This window comes from Myxocyprinus asiaticus, chromosome 9 (assembly GCF_019703515.2).
Source record: "Myxocyprinus asiaticus isolate MX2 ecotype Aquarium Trade chromosome 9, UBuf_Myxa_2, whole genome shotgun sequence".
Classification (NCBI taxonomy): Eukaryota; Metazoa; Chordata; class Actinopteri; order Cypriniformes; family Catostomidae; genus Myxocyprinus; species Myxocyprinus asiaticus.
Window position 1 is genome coordinate 41314316 of NC_059352.1, and position 15986 is coordinate 41330301.

The following is a 15986-nucleotide window of genomic DNA, read 5'->3' on the forward strand; positions in this document are numbered from 1 at the left end:
CTTTTCAACCTCTGCTGCCTTGTGCTTCACGGAAACCTGGCTGAGTGAGGCCATTCCGGTCAGCACATTACATCTGCCGGGCTTCCAGCTGTTCAGAGCAGATCGCATCACAGAGTTAACTGGGAAAACGAGAGGCAATGGAACATGCTTTTACATCAATGAAACTTGGTGTACATATATAGCAACGTTAAAGAAGATGTGCTGTCCTAATTTGGAAACGCTCTTTATTAACCGTAAGCCTTTCTGCTCACCGCGGGAGTTTTCCTTATTTATTCTAGTGAGTGTTTATATCCCGCCACACGTGTGCGTGAATGCAGCGCTGCAACAGCTGGCTGATCAAATCATAGACACGGAACAACAATACCCGGACTCAGTTATTATTATTCTTGGGGATTTTAACAAAGCAAACCTCACACGTGAACTGTCTAAATACAAAGAGCACATTACATGCCCCACCAGAGACAGAAATATACTGGATCATGCTACACAACAATAAAGGTTGCATATCACTCTGTCCCTAGAGCAGCTTTGGGACTCTCTGATCACTGTCTGGTTTATCTTCTTCCAACCTAATAACCAAATAGATGCAATGTCGCGAGGAGCATGAGGTCCGAGAACCACATCTGTGTGGGCCAGTAGGGTGCTACTAGGACGATCTGCTCCTCATCCTCCCTGACCTTGCACAGGGTCTGTGCAAGTAGGCTCACTGGGGAAAACGTGTATTTGCATAGTCCAGGGGGCCAGCTGTGTGCCAGCGCGTCTATACCGAGGAGTGCCTCAGTCAGGGCGTACCAAAGCGGGCAGTGGGAGGATTCACGGGAAGCAAACAGGTCTACCTGTGCTCAACCGAATCGACTCCAAATCAGCTGGACCACCTGGGGGTGGAGTCTCCACTCTCCCCTGAGTGTAACCTGTCATGACAGCGCATCCGCTGCGGTGTTGAGGTCGCCCAGGATGTGAGTGGCTTGTAGCGACTTGAGGCGCAGCTGACTCCAGAGGAGGAGACGGCGGGCGAGTTGTGACATGTTGCAGGAGTGTAGACCGCCTTGACGGTTGATGTACGCTACTGTCGCCGTGTTGTCTGTCCGAACCAACACGTGGATCAATGGCCAGAACCTGCGCAGGGCGAGCAGTACTGCCAACAACTCGAGGCAGTTGATGTGCCAACGCAGCCGCGGGCCAGTCCAGGAGCTGGCGGCTGTGTTCCCGTTGCATACTATGCCCCAGCCCGTCTTGGAGGTGTCCGTCGTAACCATGACGCACCTGGAGACCTGCTTTAGGGGAACCCCTGCCCGTAGAAAGGCAAGGTCAGTCCAAGGGCTGAAGAGGCGGCAACAGATCAGCATGATGACCATCTCAGTACTCGAGTCTGAAGCCAGTGCTGAAGTGGTCTCATATGCATCAACCCGAAAGGTGTGGCAACCGCTGAGGATGCCATATGCCCCAGGAGCCTCTGAAAATGTTTCAGTGGAAACACTGTCTTCTGTCTGAACCCCTTCAGACAGTTCAGCACCGACTGTGCACGCTCGTTCGTGAGGCGCGCTGTCGTCGAGACTAAGTCCAACTCCAAGCCGAGAAAAGAGATGCTCTGAACCGGGGAGAGCTTGCTCTTTTCCCAGTTGACCTGAAGCCCCAGTCGGCTGAGGTGCGTGAGCACGAGATCCCTGTGCGCACACAACATATCCCGAGAGTGAGCTAAAATTAGCCAGTCGTCGAGATAATTGAGGATGTGGATGCCCACTTCCCTTAGTGGGGCAAGGGCTGCCTCTGCGACCTTTGTGAAGACGCGAGGGGACAAGGACAGGCCGTACTGGTATGTCCGGTCCTCGAAAGCCAACCACAGGAAGGGTCTGTGTTGAGGTAAGACCGAGACGTGGAAGTACGTGTCCTTCAGGTCTACCGCCGCAAACCAATCTTGATGCCGGATGCTCGCTAAAATGCGTTTTTGCATCAGTATCTTGAACGGGAGTCTATGCAAGGCCCGATTCAGTACTCGTAGGTCCAAGATTGGCCGTAACCCACCGCCTTTCTTTGGTACAATGAATTAGGGGCTGTAAAACCCTTTCTTCATTTTGGCTGGAGGGACAGGCTCTATCGCACCCTTCTGTAGAAGGGTAGCTATCTCCGCACGCAAGGTAGTGGTGTTCTTGCCCTTCACCGAGGTGAAGCAGATGCTGCTGAACCTGGGCGGGCACCTGGCAAACTGAATCATGTAGCCGAGTCGGACGGTCTGAGTCAGCCATCGCGATGGGTTGGAAAGCGCGAGCCACATGTCCAAAATCCGGGCGAGGGGGACCAAGGGGATAATCATGTCGGACGTACCAGCGGGTGGGGCCTAGCGGCTGGGTGGAGCCAGAGGTGCAACATCGAGGGGGCTCGAACCCCGTGGCCATGTTGAGTCCAGAGACATTGAAGCACTTACCTGGCTCCTGACGCCCACCATAAGATTGGTCAAGGAGGGGGGAGGAGGAACATTGTCCCCGCAGTCCGTCGGAACCATCCCGGTGTGCAGCTGGGCATGCAGGGGCGGGGGGGTCCGCCGCTGGAGCGCCAAACCTGCCAAAATGGGATGGTGGACAGCGGTTGTGACGACAGCTGTGCACACCTGACATGTGACCCAGAGAACAAGGAAACCACTCTTTTGTTGAAGTTTTGGGTACCGCAGGCTCTTGGGCATGCGGCAAAAAATGAAACAAAAGATTCTCCTCCTGGCCCTTCACCGGGGGATGGAGTGGTCTGACTACCAGCTCCGTAGAAGCGGGTCTCCTCACCCCTGGGTCGCCCATCTCAGGGGCGCTTCGAAGCCTAGGGTTCTTGGCGGCCGGCCGTGAGATGGGTGGCGTCTGCTTCCTGCGGTGGGCTCCATGTCGGGGCCGGGCCGTGGGGGCGGGCTGCGGCGGAGCCGGTGCTGTTGCTGCAGGAGGATGCCCTTGGTGACGGGCAGACGGGGTGTGGGGTCTTGAGCCGCACCAGGGCAGGATGTGTTGAATGGCCTCCGTCTGCTGCTTCACCGCCAAGAACTGCTGGGCAAAGTCCTTGATGGTGTCGCCGAACAGGCCAACCTGGGTGATGGGGGCCTCAAGGCACCGTGCCTTATCAGCCTCTCTCATGTCGACCAGGTTGAGCCAAAGGCGTTCCTGGACCGCCAGCGTGGACATCGCCTGCCCGAGAGACCGCGCTGTGACCTTCGTCGCCCGGAGAGCGAGGTCGGTCGCCGAGCGCAGTTCCTGCATCAATCCCGGGTCAGAACTACCCTCATGCAGCTCTTTTAGTGCCTTGGCTTGGTGTACCTGCAGGAGAGCCATTGCCTGCAGGGCGGAGGTGGCTTGTCCAGCGGCACCGCATGCCTTAGCCGTCAGAGACAACGTAAACCTACAGGCCCTGGATGGGAGCTTCGGGCACCCACGCTAGGTGGTGGCACTCTGTGGGCACAAGTGCACCGCGAGTGCCTAATCCACTTGGGGGATCAGCGAATACCCCTTGGCTGCCCCACCATCGAGGGTAGTGAGAGCGGGGGAGCTGAAAGATCGGGACGGGTAGTAAAAGGTGCCCCCCACAATCTTGTCAGTTCCTCCGGGAAGAAAGGAACTGGGGCGGGGCGTGGCCGTGAGCGGCGCTCTGGGCCCAGGAACAAATCATCGAGCCGCGAGGGTTCAGGGGAGAGTGGAGGGTTCCACTCTAGCCCAACACTCGCAGCTGCCCGGGAAAGCATGTCCATCATCTCCGCGTCGGCCTGAGACTGGGCGACCACACCTTAATGGGGAAGCCCAGCTGAAGCTTCTGCGTCCGACTGGACGAGCCCGCTCTCCGATGCTGCGCTCAATAACTCATCGTCTTCCCGGGCCCTGAATAAGAGGTCAAACTCACCCTGAGACGAGCCAGCGGTCTCATCTGAGAGCCCAACCGGGGCAAGCGAGTGTGCTGAGGAATGGGAGGTCCATGGGGGGTTACCCGGCGGAGGTGGTCCCATTGGAGTCCCCAAATCGCCCCCAGTGCTAACCGATGTGGCCTCATACCCGTAGATAGAAGAACCGAGGTGGGGAGCTGCTGGGGTGGCTTGCTTTCTTACGAAGGCAAGCCGCGACTGCAACGTTGCCATGGTCATGTTCTCGCAATGAGGACAAGACCCATCCATGAACAAAGTCTCCGCGTGGGCAGCGCCCAGACACGTCAGACAGCGATTGTGGCCGTCAGAAGCGGAGAGATAACGACCGCAACCAGGAATAACACACAAACGGAAAGGCATCTTTAAAAAGACGTTCCTTGTGTGCCGCTCTTTTAGAGTTTTAAAATATACTATTTTTGATGTTCTGCCGAAGCGCCCAGGAGCGATCTCTGCACTCCACGGGTGCAGAGGGGGAGAAGCCGCTGAAATGCGCCGTAAGACCCAGCAGATGAGGTGAATGAACTCGGCTGGTGAATTCAGCTCAATGAATAGAACCGCCTAGCTCCGAAGAGAAAATCTGAATGAGTGGTTGCATACCAGCTCCTTTTATACCTGTATGTCCGGGGGAGTGGCATACAAATTCCACTCGCCAATTCCCATTGGCCTTTTTTCAAAAAGCAGAGGTGTTTGGGGCTCCCAAGAGTGACCCCTAGTGCCACTACATCGACACAGTGTCGAGTGAGTGACAAATAGGAAACCATCTCTATTTTCAGTACAAAGTATAAACTCAGTCTGTGCATTGTCAGTTTGGGGTTCCACCAGCAGGTGCTATTAAGGTGTATGTCTAAACACTGGAATTACAGTGTAAGATTAAATTATGTCTCTGACAATTGCAGTTAATGCTGTTCTGTGTTAGTAGATCAATATGATTAATTATACATACATCTCTAAAATGTAATGGAGCCAACATTAAATTTGTCCAGACGAGCACTGCCTTTTCCAGGTGTATAAAAAGAGCGTTGTATAGAGGTATTTCTGACATTCAAGAAGGACACAGTAACTCTGCTACACAACGTAAGACACAAATGGTCTATATTTCTATTGCCTTCTAATGTCTTGCATACAGGACATTTAAACTTCCAACTTCTTATTAATGGGCTGTCTTCATTTTACTGCTGTTGCTTGACAATTAAACGGTTAGCTCACCCAAAAATGAAAATACTCTCATCTAAGATGTGTATGACTTTCTTTCTTCTGCTGAACACAAACAAAGATTTTTAGTAGAATATCTCAGCTCTGTAGGTCCACACAATGCAAGTGAATGGTGTTCAGGCCTTTTAAAGTCCACAAAGAAGATAAAGTCTGCATAAAAGTAATCCATGCTCCAGTGATTTAATCAATGTCTGCTGAAGCAATCCAGTTGGTTTTGGGTGAGAACAGATCAAAATATAAAAACATTTCACTGTACATCTTGCCATTGCAGTCTCTAGGCATCATGATTTCAAGCTCGATTACACTTCCTAGTGCTTGAAGCATGAGCAGAGTGCTAGATGGCGCTATAGGAAGTGTAATCGAGCTTGATCTCATGACCTCCAAGGAGACTGCTGTCAAGATGTACAGTGAAAAAGGAGTAACATTTTCAGTCTGTTCTCACCCAAAACCAACTGGATCGCTTCAGAAGACAATGATTAAATCACTGGTGTCTGATGGATTATGTATATGTTAACACATCCAGTCAGATGAAAATTTATGTTTTAACATTGTGGACACATGAGATTTCACTGTCGGCGGGGCTTTCTAGCACAATGCCACAGACATAGAGCACAATGGTGAACACTCACGTTTTGCAGCAGTCTAGGTTTTGGGAGATTTTTTCCATACATTTTCTCCATAAACTATGAACCAAACAAACCAGCTCCAGGATGATTTGCAACATTACAAACTTTGAAGCAACTGTACTCAAATTAATTAAAAAGTTAAAATTAATAAAAAAAATAAAAAAAATTATTCCGATTAAAAAATTTAATCAAGAATATTCAGGTATGTGTAGAAATAAGTAATTTGAAAGTGTAGGGAGAGCGACTCGATTTCATAATTTGCAATGTTCCATGGAAGCGGGCAGTCGCAGCTGGAAATGACAAAAACTCATTTTGCTGTCATAATCACATGCATTGGGACATTTGTGACTTTTCAGTAACAATATCGTAATTCTTTAATTTGTAATTCTCACATTCTAATGTTGCTATGCATCTTTGCTACATTGCCAGTTCTACAACTGTCAGTGTTAACATTCAGAACCAGCTGTGTCTACCCTGTATTTCACCCGGCACCAGGTGCAGTCGTCACTCTCATAGTCATTAGCCGTTAGTGAATGATCATTACTTTAGCTCATAACCGCCATTAACGCCTCCATGGTGTGGCTCTAGAAACCTGAGTACAACCACAAGTCAGCACTTAGGTCACCGGCATAATTCAAATTGAACGTGCTGTCCTGGAGACCCGCTGGGTGTTATGCTGTGGAATGTTGCACCTGTGGGCGTTTGGGCACGTGGGCATATCAATGCTCTCTGCTAATGGGAGTTCACAGTTATATTTATCTTTGAATGTTTTGCAGCTTTCTGGCAATGCTTTAAAGCCTACGAATGAGAATGGCTTTATTTTGAGCCTAACAACTGATAAATAACAATCAACATGGAAAATATTACTAAGACTCAAAAGCAAAAAATAAATAAAATAAAAGGAGGAACGGCAGATTTTGGTTATTGACCTATAAAGCTAAGTGACAAAAAGTGTTCCCAGCTAAAAAATATAAGTTTTAAAACCTTTTCCAAACATTCAGTTTTGTTTGAGGGAACTAGACTTTAAAGTTATTAACTTTAAAAGTTATGTAAAGTTACCAATTTACATAAGTTTACAACTTAAATTCTATTAACAACTTAACATTCTTTGAATGTTGATTTGTAATGTTTCAATGGTGAGTCGTGTTGTTGAAAACCCCTGATGAATTTCCAAGCTGTTCCTAGTTGGTTTATGCTGGTCATTGCAGGTCTAATGCTGGTTAACTGGTGGACATATTGACCTCTATTTAACCAGGCGAGTCACTTAAGAACAAAATTCTTTGTGCTTGTCTGATTTTGCTACAGGATCCATATTTTACATTGGATATCAAGAGGCGACCCATCACGGTACCAAAATTGCTTATTGTAAATATCGCAAAAGTAAAAAAAAAAAAAATTTGATCAAACATAAAACATTTATTAATATTACAACGAACAGCATATGTCCCATTTTGATTTCTAAATATCTACTGAAATTTGATGGTTTCATGCCCTCGACAGAAAATAATTCACAACACAAAATAAACTGTGGCAAAAAACATGTTTTTCCTCGTTGCAAGTGAACCTGTATTATGGTAGTCTGGGTCATTCTGTTTTGTCCATGGCTTTCGAAGATGTGTGGTATGTCACACAATCTGTCCATGTTGGCATCTACATAATTTGGCTAGCTTCTACCAAGTGACAGATGAATTTGTGGCAAAATACTGTAAAGTTTAATTGGACATACTTCCTTACATAAAAGGTATGGGAAATGTACATCCTAACTATGCATGATTATATAATTAATTGCATTTCATTATTTGCATTTAGCATCAGAATAGACCTTTTTTAAATTGGCCTGTGTAAAAATAATTCAATTTTTAATGCACAGCAGTCAGTTTTAAAATAACTGACCAATCGGATGACTCTGGAAGTGGGATAGAAATCCCCCATTATACTAACATGGTGAGAACTTTCAGCAAAAATAACACTAATATTTTTAACATTTACACAGTCTTTACATTTTATTAGCCAAAGTTTTTGGAAATATTAATTTCCATTTTTATACTAACATTTACACAGTCTTTACATTATTTACCAAAGGTTTTGAAACAATTCCACTTTTTAAATTCAAATTTATTTAACTCATAGCAAATAACTTATTAATTTGAGCCAATATTTTAAAAAGTCATCAATGGGAGATGAATGCTGAATGCTTAGGTCAAACGCACATTTCAAGACAGAAGGATGTCACCCTGCACACTTTACACAACTTATCACAAACCAGGTGCGTTCACTCAATTACAAGATCACACTCCACCCAGACTGTATCAGTGATGCTGAAATTCTGTTCTCACACAAACTCACTCACATAGCAATGTGAAAGTAAGTAACGTGACACATATAATATTTAATTGCTACGGCGATACTAAACTTGTGTCTATAAACATTGTGCATTTTAATGTTTAATGACTCTATAACATGAAAGGGCAAGAAGCTTCAGTCTTTGTGTGCACTTGGCTTAAGACACATGGACGTACCGACAGGGCAGGCACCCTCTGACACCACCAGCACCTCTGTTTGAAGTTTACAGGCGTCTTTGCGCAGGAGACAGTGGTTCTCATAGCTTTCTCCATTAGATCCACACACTGGAGCATAGTCAGTGCTGCACTGTAAAGAGAGAGAGAGAGGCACAGGTGTCACAGATGCATGTTTCTGTTGTAAATGTTTAATAGCTGAGATCAGATGAGGACAAACTTTAATTACTGTACATCAGCACTACGGATAAGGAGACACAGGTTCAGATGTACCTGCATGCAGGTAGCAAAGAGTGAAAGAGTGGCTGGTATTACACCTGACCATGACACCTGAAGCACACACACACACATACACACACATATGCATGCACACATGTTGGTGTGGCTATCCTTATGAGGACTCTCCATAGACGTAATGATTTTCATACTGTACGAACTATAGATTCTATCCCCTAACCCTAAACCTACCCCTAAACCTAACCCTCACAAAAAAAACTCTCTGTATTTTTACATTTTCAAAAAACCATCGTTAGGATGTTTTTAAGCGATTTGACTTATGGGGACACTAGAAATGTCCTCATAAACCACATTTATAGCACAATACCCTTGTAATTACCAGTTTGTAACCTAAAAAAATTTCCTCGTAAACCACCCAAACTCGCCAACGTGTGCACACACACACTCACTGGCATCCTGCACCTATATTTGTGGCAGCACTAGGAATAATCCTGGCTCACTTGGGGAACTACGCAATTTATCCATTCAATTTAGTTTTGTTTTAATTAGTTTGCACTTGATGATTATTAGCTTTAGTTTAGTATATTTGTTGTTGATTTCTGGTTTCAGTTTAGTTTTTCAGGATATTTAAATAACTATTATAATTTAGTTTTAGTGTTTTAGGGCTGACAAATTTAATGCATTGACCGATACCACGTAAATAAGTTTAATGCTACAACATTTCTCAGAGCTGTCTAGTGTTATCAATATCTATATAATGTATATATAATATACATTACTGTGCAAAAGATTTAGGCTTAAACATTTTTTTGTATAGTGAGGATGTCTTCGAAAACAATGCCATGAATAGTTTTCTTTTATTAATTAACGTCATACTAAGTCCAATAAAGAAAAAAAAAAGCTAAATCAATATTTGGTGTGACTACCTTTCCCTTCAAAACAGAACCAATTCTACTAGATACACCTGGATACAGTTTTTCTTGGTTGTTGGCAGATAGGATGTTCCAAGCTTCTTAGAGAATTCAACACAGTTCTTTTATCTATTTAGGCTGTCTCAATTGCTTCTGTCTCTTCATGTAATCCCATACTGACTCGATATTCAGTGTGGTCATCGAGTTGGATGGGCTCTCGATCGCAGCATTGGAGAGCGGACTGATCCAGTTGGACATGGAGGACTCGACTGGGCTCCCACCTTCGGGTGTGGTCACCCAGTCTGAGGCCAACGCGGAGCTGGCAGCCATTCTTGCCTGGGCTGCCGTGAGCATTGGGCTTGAGTGGAACCCTCCACCCTGCCCTGAGCCCTTGCGGCAAGTGCACCAGGCCAAGGCGCTGAAAGAGCTGCACGAGGGTAGTCCCGACCTGGGAGTGATGCAGGAGCTGCGCTCGGTGACCGATCCGATGAAGGTCACAGCGCGGGCTCTCGGGCAGGCGATGTCCACCTTGGTGGTCCAGGAGCACCACCTGTGGCGTAACCTGGTCGAGATGAAGGATGCCGACAAAATATGTTTCCTTGATGCCTCCATCTCCCAGGCTGGCCTGTTCGGCGACACCGTCGAGGACTACCCAGCAGTTCTCGGCGGTCAAAAAGCAGACGGAGGCTATCCAACACATCCTGCCCCGGTGTGGCTCAAGGTCCCACACCCCATCTGCTCATCGCCAAGGGCGTCCCCCTGTGGTGATGACACCAGCTCCACTGCAGCCCAGGCCGTCTGCCCAGCCCCGGCGTAGAGCCGCCCACAGGAAACTGATGCCCCCCGTCCCACGATCCAGCCCCAAGAATCCTAGGAAGGCTTCGAAGCACTCCTGAGTTGGGTGACCCAGGGACGAGGAGACCTGCTGTAAGCTTGGAGGTGGTGGACAGACCACTCCATCCCCCGGTGGAGGGCCGGGAGGAGAATCTTTTGTTTTCTTTGAATTTGATTTCGCCGCACACCCGAGGAGCTGCGGCACCCACATTTTCAAAGAAAGAGCAGTTTCCTCATTTCCTGGGTCACACAGCCGGTGTTTACGGCTATCGCTATCACAACAGCCGGACACCGAACATTCACGGCAGGCACGGCGCTACGGAAGCGGGTTCCCCGCCTTCATGTGCCCAGCTGTGGCACACACACACACCCACCCACGCCCAGGCGGTTGTGACGAGTCACGAGGACATTCACCCTCCTCCCCCGTCGCTGACTGGTCCTATGGTGGGCACATGGAGCAAGGTAAGTGCTTTGACCTTTCTCTCAGCACAGCCATGAGCTCGGGAAGCGAGGCTCCTCGACATGGCAACTCCTGCTCCGCTCCGCTATGAGGCCCCACCCGCAGGTACATCAGATGTGATTGTCCCCTTTGTGCCCCTTGCTCGGAGTTTGGAGGCATGGCTAGCGCTCTCCAATCCGTCGCGCTGGCTGGCCAGGACGATGTGACTCAGCTATACGATTCAGTTCACAAGGTGCCCACCCAGGCTCAGCGGTGTCAACTTCACCTCGGTGAGGGGCAAGAACGCCACTGCCCTGCGTGTGGAGGTCGTGATCCTTCTGCGATAGAGCCTGTCCCTCCAGCCGAGATGAAAAAGGGGTTCTACAGCCCCTACTTCATCGTGCCAAAGAAAGGCGGTGGGTTGTGGCCAATCTTGGACCAGCGAGTGCTGAACCGGGCCTTGCACAGACTCCCAAAGTGCATTCTGTCGTGCGTCCAGCATCAAGATTGGTTCGTGGTGGTAGACCTGAAGGACACATACTTCCATGTCTCGGCACAGACCCTTTCTGCAGTTCACCTTTGAGGGCCGGGCGTATCAGTACAAGGTCCTCCCTTTTCGGTCTGTCCCTGTCGCCTCGCATCTTTAAGAAAGTCACAGAGGCAGCCCTTGCCCCGCTAAGGGAAGTGGGCATTCATGTCCTCAATTATCTCAAAGACTGGCTGATTCTAGCTCACTCTCGAGACCTGTTGTGTGCGCACAGGGATCTGGTGCTCAGGCATCTCAGCCAGTTAGGGCTTTGGGTCAACTGGGAAAAGAACAAGCTCTCCCCGGTTCAGAGCATCTCTTTTCTCAGGATAGAGTTACACTCAGTCTCTATGATAGCACGCCTCACGAACGAGCGCGTGCAGTCAGTGCTGAACTGCCTGAAGTCGTTCAGGTGGAGAACGGTGGTCCCACTGAAACAGTTTCGGAGGCTCCTGGGGCATATGGCGTCCTCGGCGGCGGTCACGCAGCTCAGGTTGATGCATATGAGACTGCTCCAGCACTGGCTTCAGACTTGAGTCCAGAGATGGGCATGGCGCTGATCTGCCACCGCATGTTCAGCCCTTGGATGGACCTTGCATTTCTGCAGGCAGGGGTCCCCTTAGAGCAAGTGTCCAGGCATGTCGTTGTTACAACAGACGCCTCCAAGTTAGGCTGGGGTGCCGTGTGCAACGGGCACACAGCCGTGGGCTCCTGGACAGGGCCGCGATTGCGTTGGCAAATCATCTGCCTCGAGTTGCTGGCGGTATTGCTGGCCCTGCGGAGGCTTCGGCCGTTGATCCAGGGCAAGCACGTGTTGGTCTGGATGGACAACACGGCGATGGTAGCGTATATAAACCGCCAAGGCGGCTTACGCTCACGTCGCATGGCGCAAGCATGCGTTTCCCCAGTGAGCCTGCTTGCACAGACTTTGCGCAAGGTCAGGGAGGATGTGACAGCCCCTCCCTGGTAAGTTCCCCTGAGGGAGCCCCTAGTGTCACTACATCGACACAACATCGAGTGAGTGACAGATAGGGAATGTCTTGGTTACTGTCGTAACCTCCGTTCCCTAATGGAGGGAACGAGACATCGTGTCCCTCTTGCCACAATGCTGAGCTACCCGCTGAAATGGCCGGGACCCTGTTTCGGCTCCTCAGTGCAAAACCTGAATGAGTGGTTGCGAGCCAGCTCTTTTTATACCCGTATGTCCAGGGGAGTGGCATGCAAATTTCACTCGCCAATTCCCATTGGCCTCAAAGATCAGAGGTGTTTTGGGCTCCCAAGAGCGACCCCTAGTGTCACTACATCGACACAATGTCTTGTTCCCTCCATCAGGGAACGGAGGTTACAACAGTAACCAAGATGTTTCATACTTAAAATTATTAGTGTGGACATGGCCTCAGTTTTTTAAATTTTTTTTTTATTTTGCATTTTGTTTTCATTTAAGTTTTCTTAAACAATAATCATGTTTGTGAGTAGATGATGGCTGAATTTTAAATTTATATAAAATTATCTGCAAAAGATGTGTCAATTAGACTGACAAACTTAAACTTGTGAATGTTTAATTTCTGACTCAGCAGCTTTTAAAAAAAAAAACCCACTAAATTAGGAACTTAATTCTCAAAATAAAAAAAATAAAATAAAGAAATTGGAAGTGGTTTTTAAAATCCCTTTGGCTCAAAAATCATGCCCCCTTAGATTTACTGGGTATGAGACTTCTGCACACACACACACACACACACACACACACATACATGCACACACACACAGGTTGAGGGGGGAAGAACACATGACCACTGGTGTTGTTGTTGCCAGCTGTGGTTTTGTGCCCGGAGGAAACAGGTGACCCAAAGGCAAGAGCACAGAAGGTGAACCAGTTTCACACACATATATAAAGCCCACAGAAGCAGAGAGATGTTATTTACATCAGCCATTAAAGAAGAGGTCATACATCTATCTGTAATACACACATGCACACACAACTGACATAAAGCAAACACACTGTAACATCACACACAGCAAACACAGAAGTGCTGACAAATGTCCGGAAAAGAAATGAGAGCAAAAGTGAGAAGGACAAAGAGAAAATGGCATACACACACAGAGAAAGTCAGAAATACGGGATGGGAGAGGGGCTCTTTGAAAGTTTAAATGCTATAGTGTGACTTAAAAATGCCGCCAGCAACAAAGAATGTGATGATGTGAATCAGAACAAGCTGAATTTATTTGCTCTTCCCACTGATATCGACATCTGTGTTATATGGGTTTAACATTCAAGCACACTTGTGCGTACAACATGTGGGTGATTCTAGAGGTGACCAAGGAGTGTAACAACAGGTATCAGCATACAAAAATTCAAAGAAAAAGACTTGTTAGAGAACATTTGAAAATATAAAATATCTATTAACAATGACTATTTTTAATGAAAAATATATACTTTGCATTGAAAATGATTAACACCACTGAAACATAGCACAAATGTGACAAATGAAGTTTTCTACATGTAACAGATTAAACAAAAATGATGAGAACCACCATGCTTGTTTATGTCAATTTATATAACCTCTTCAAACAGAAAGTTCAAAAGCTTTTTTATTTTTTTATTATTGTTAAAGATTCATGATCTATATTGGGTAACAAGACAGATATTCTGGTAAAACTGACAGAACTGTATAATATACAGTGACCCCAAAAAATATGCTTAAGTCACACTTCAAAATGTCTCACTGTCAGTGCATTACATAACAAAATATTACACCTAGTAGCATCTGCACACAAATGATGCTAGAGATTACCTTAGAACTATAACTTCACTTCCCTATCTGTCACTCACTCGACGTTGTGTCGATGTAGTGACACTAGGGGTCACTCTTGGGAGCCTGAGACACCTCTGGTCTTTGATAAAAGGCCAATGAAAATTGGTGAGTGGTATTTGCATACCATTCCCCCGGACATACGGGTATAAAAGGAGCTGGTATGCAACCACTCATTCAGATTTTCTCTTCGGAGCTGAACGATTGATGCTCACTGAGCTGAATTCCCACATCTGTGGGAACCCAAGAGTTCAGCAAGAGCGGTTTCCTTGTTCCCTGGGTCACCTACCCGGTGTGCATGGCCGTCATCATGACTACCGTCCACCAATCCATTTTGGCAGGTTTGGCGCTCCAGCGGCAGTCTCCCCGCCCCTGAGTGCCCAGCTGTGGCACAAATCTGCCCCCGATGTGATAGTCTCCACAGGTCACGAGGACAGGCCGCTTCCTCCCCCATCCCAGGCTGTTCCGGGGGTGGTGACAAGGAGCCAGTACTTCGATGTCCCTGAACTCAGCACAGCCACGACATGGTGTGGCACCTCAGGCTCCACCCCGCCGCGAGGCCCCACCCATCGGTACGTCCGACGAGATTGTCCCTCCGGCCGAGATGAAGAAGGGGTTTAACAGCCCCTACTTCCTTGTACCGAAAAAAGGTGGTGGGTTGCGGCCAATCTTAGACTTGCGAGTACTGAACCGGGCTTTACACAGACTCCCTTTCAAGATGCTGATGCAAAGATGCACTCTAGCGAGTGTCCGGCATCAAGATTGGTTCGCGGAGGTAGACCTGAAGGACGCGTACTTCCACGTCTCAATTCTACCTCGACACAGACCCTTCCTGCAGTTTGCATTTGAGGGTTGGGCGTATCAGTACAAGGTCCTCCCTTTCGGTCTGTCCTTGTCCCCTCGCGTCTTCACGAATGTCGCAGAGGCAGCCCTTGCCCCGCAAAGGGAAGTGGGCATTCGCATCCTCAACTATCTCGACGATTGGCTAATCCTAGCTCACTCTCGGGATGTGTTATGTGCACACAGGGACCTGGTGCTCTCGCACCTCAGCCGACTAGGGCTTCGGGTCAACTGGGAAAAGAGCAAGCTCCTCCCAGTTCAGAGCATCTCTTTTCTCGGTTTGGAGTTGGACTCAGTCTCGTTGACGGCGCGCCTCACGAACGAGCGTGCACAGTCGGTGCTGACCTGTTTGAAGGGGTTCAGACAGAAAACAGCGGTTCCACTGAAAATCTTGCAGAGGCTTCTGGGACATATGGCATCCTCAGCGGTGGCCACTCCGCTCGGGTTGATGCATATGAGACCTCTTCAGCACTGGCTTCAAACTCGAGTCCCAAGATGGGCATGGCTCCACAGGACACATCGCGTGTCCATCACAGCGATCTGTCACTGCCTCTTCAGCCCTTGGACCGACCTCACGTTTCTACAGACAGGCGTTCCTCTAGAGCAGGTCTCCGGGCGCGTCGTGGTTACGACAGATGCCTCCAATACGGGCTGGAGCACTGTATGCAACGGGCATGCAGCCGCTGGATTATGGACGGAACCACGGCTGTGTTGGCACATCAACTGCCTTGAGTTGCTGGCAATTCTGCTCGCCCTGCGGAGGTTCCGGCTGTTGATCCAGGGCAAGCACGTGTTAGTTTGGACAGACAACATGGCAATGGTAGGATATGTCAAACGTCTAGGTGGTCTGCGCTCCTGTTGTATGTCACAACTCGCCCGCTATCTCCTCCTCTGGAGTCAGCAGCACCTCAAGTCGCTGCGAGCCACTCATGTCCCGGGCAACATCAACACTGGGAACAGAGGTTACGCAAGTAACCAGGAAGTTTTCTTTCCACTATTTTTTTGCAATTACTTTTCACCAAGTGGTGTCATTTCGGTCATAAAGTATCACTATACTTTTTGGCTTAATTTTGAAAAGTATATGTACAAACAATACTTTTTAATGTAATAAGACTGACATGGTTATTTTTGCTTTTTTTGGACAACTTT

At 48.0% G+C, this 15986-nt stretch overlaps 1 protein-coding gene across 1 annotated transcript in view; it reads right to left on the reverse strand.

The window, feature by feature from the left end:
* LOC127446277 (tomoregulin-2-like) overlaps positions 1-15986 on the reverse strand; it is a 179833-nt gene that overhangs the window by 108690 nt on the left and 55157 nt on the right. Inside the window, exon 3 of the mRNA XM_051707053.1 lies at positions 8244-8373. Within this exon, the coding sequence (XP_051563013.1) occupies positions 8244-8373 (130 nt within the window). The remainder of the gene's footprint in view (positions 1-8243; positions 8374-15986) is intronic.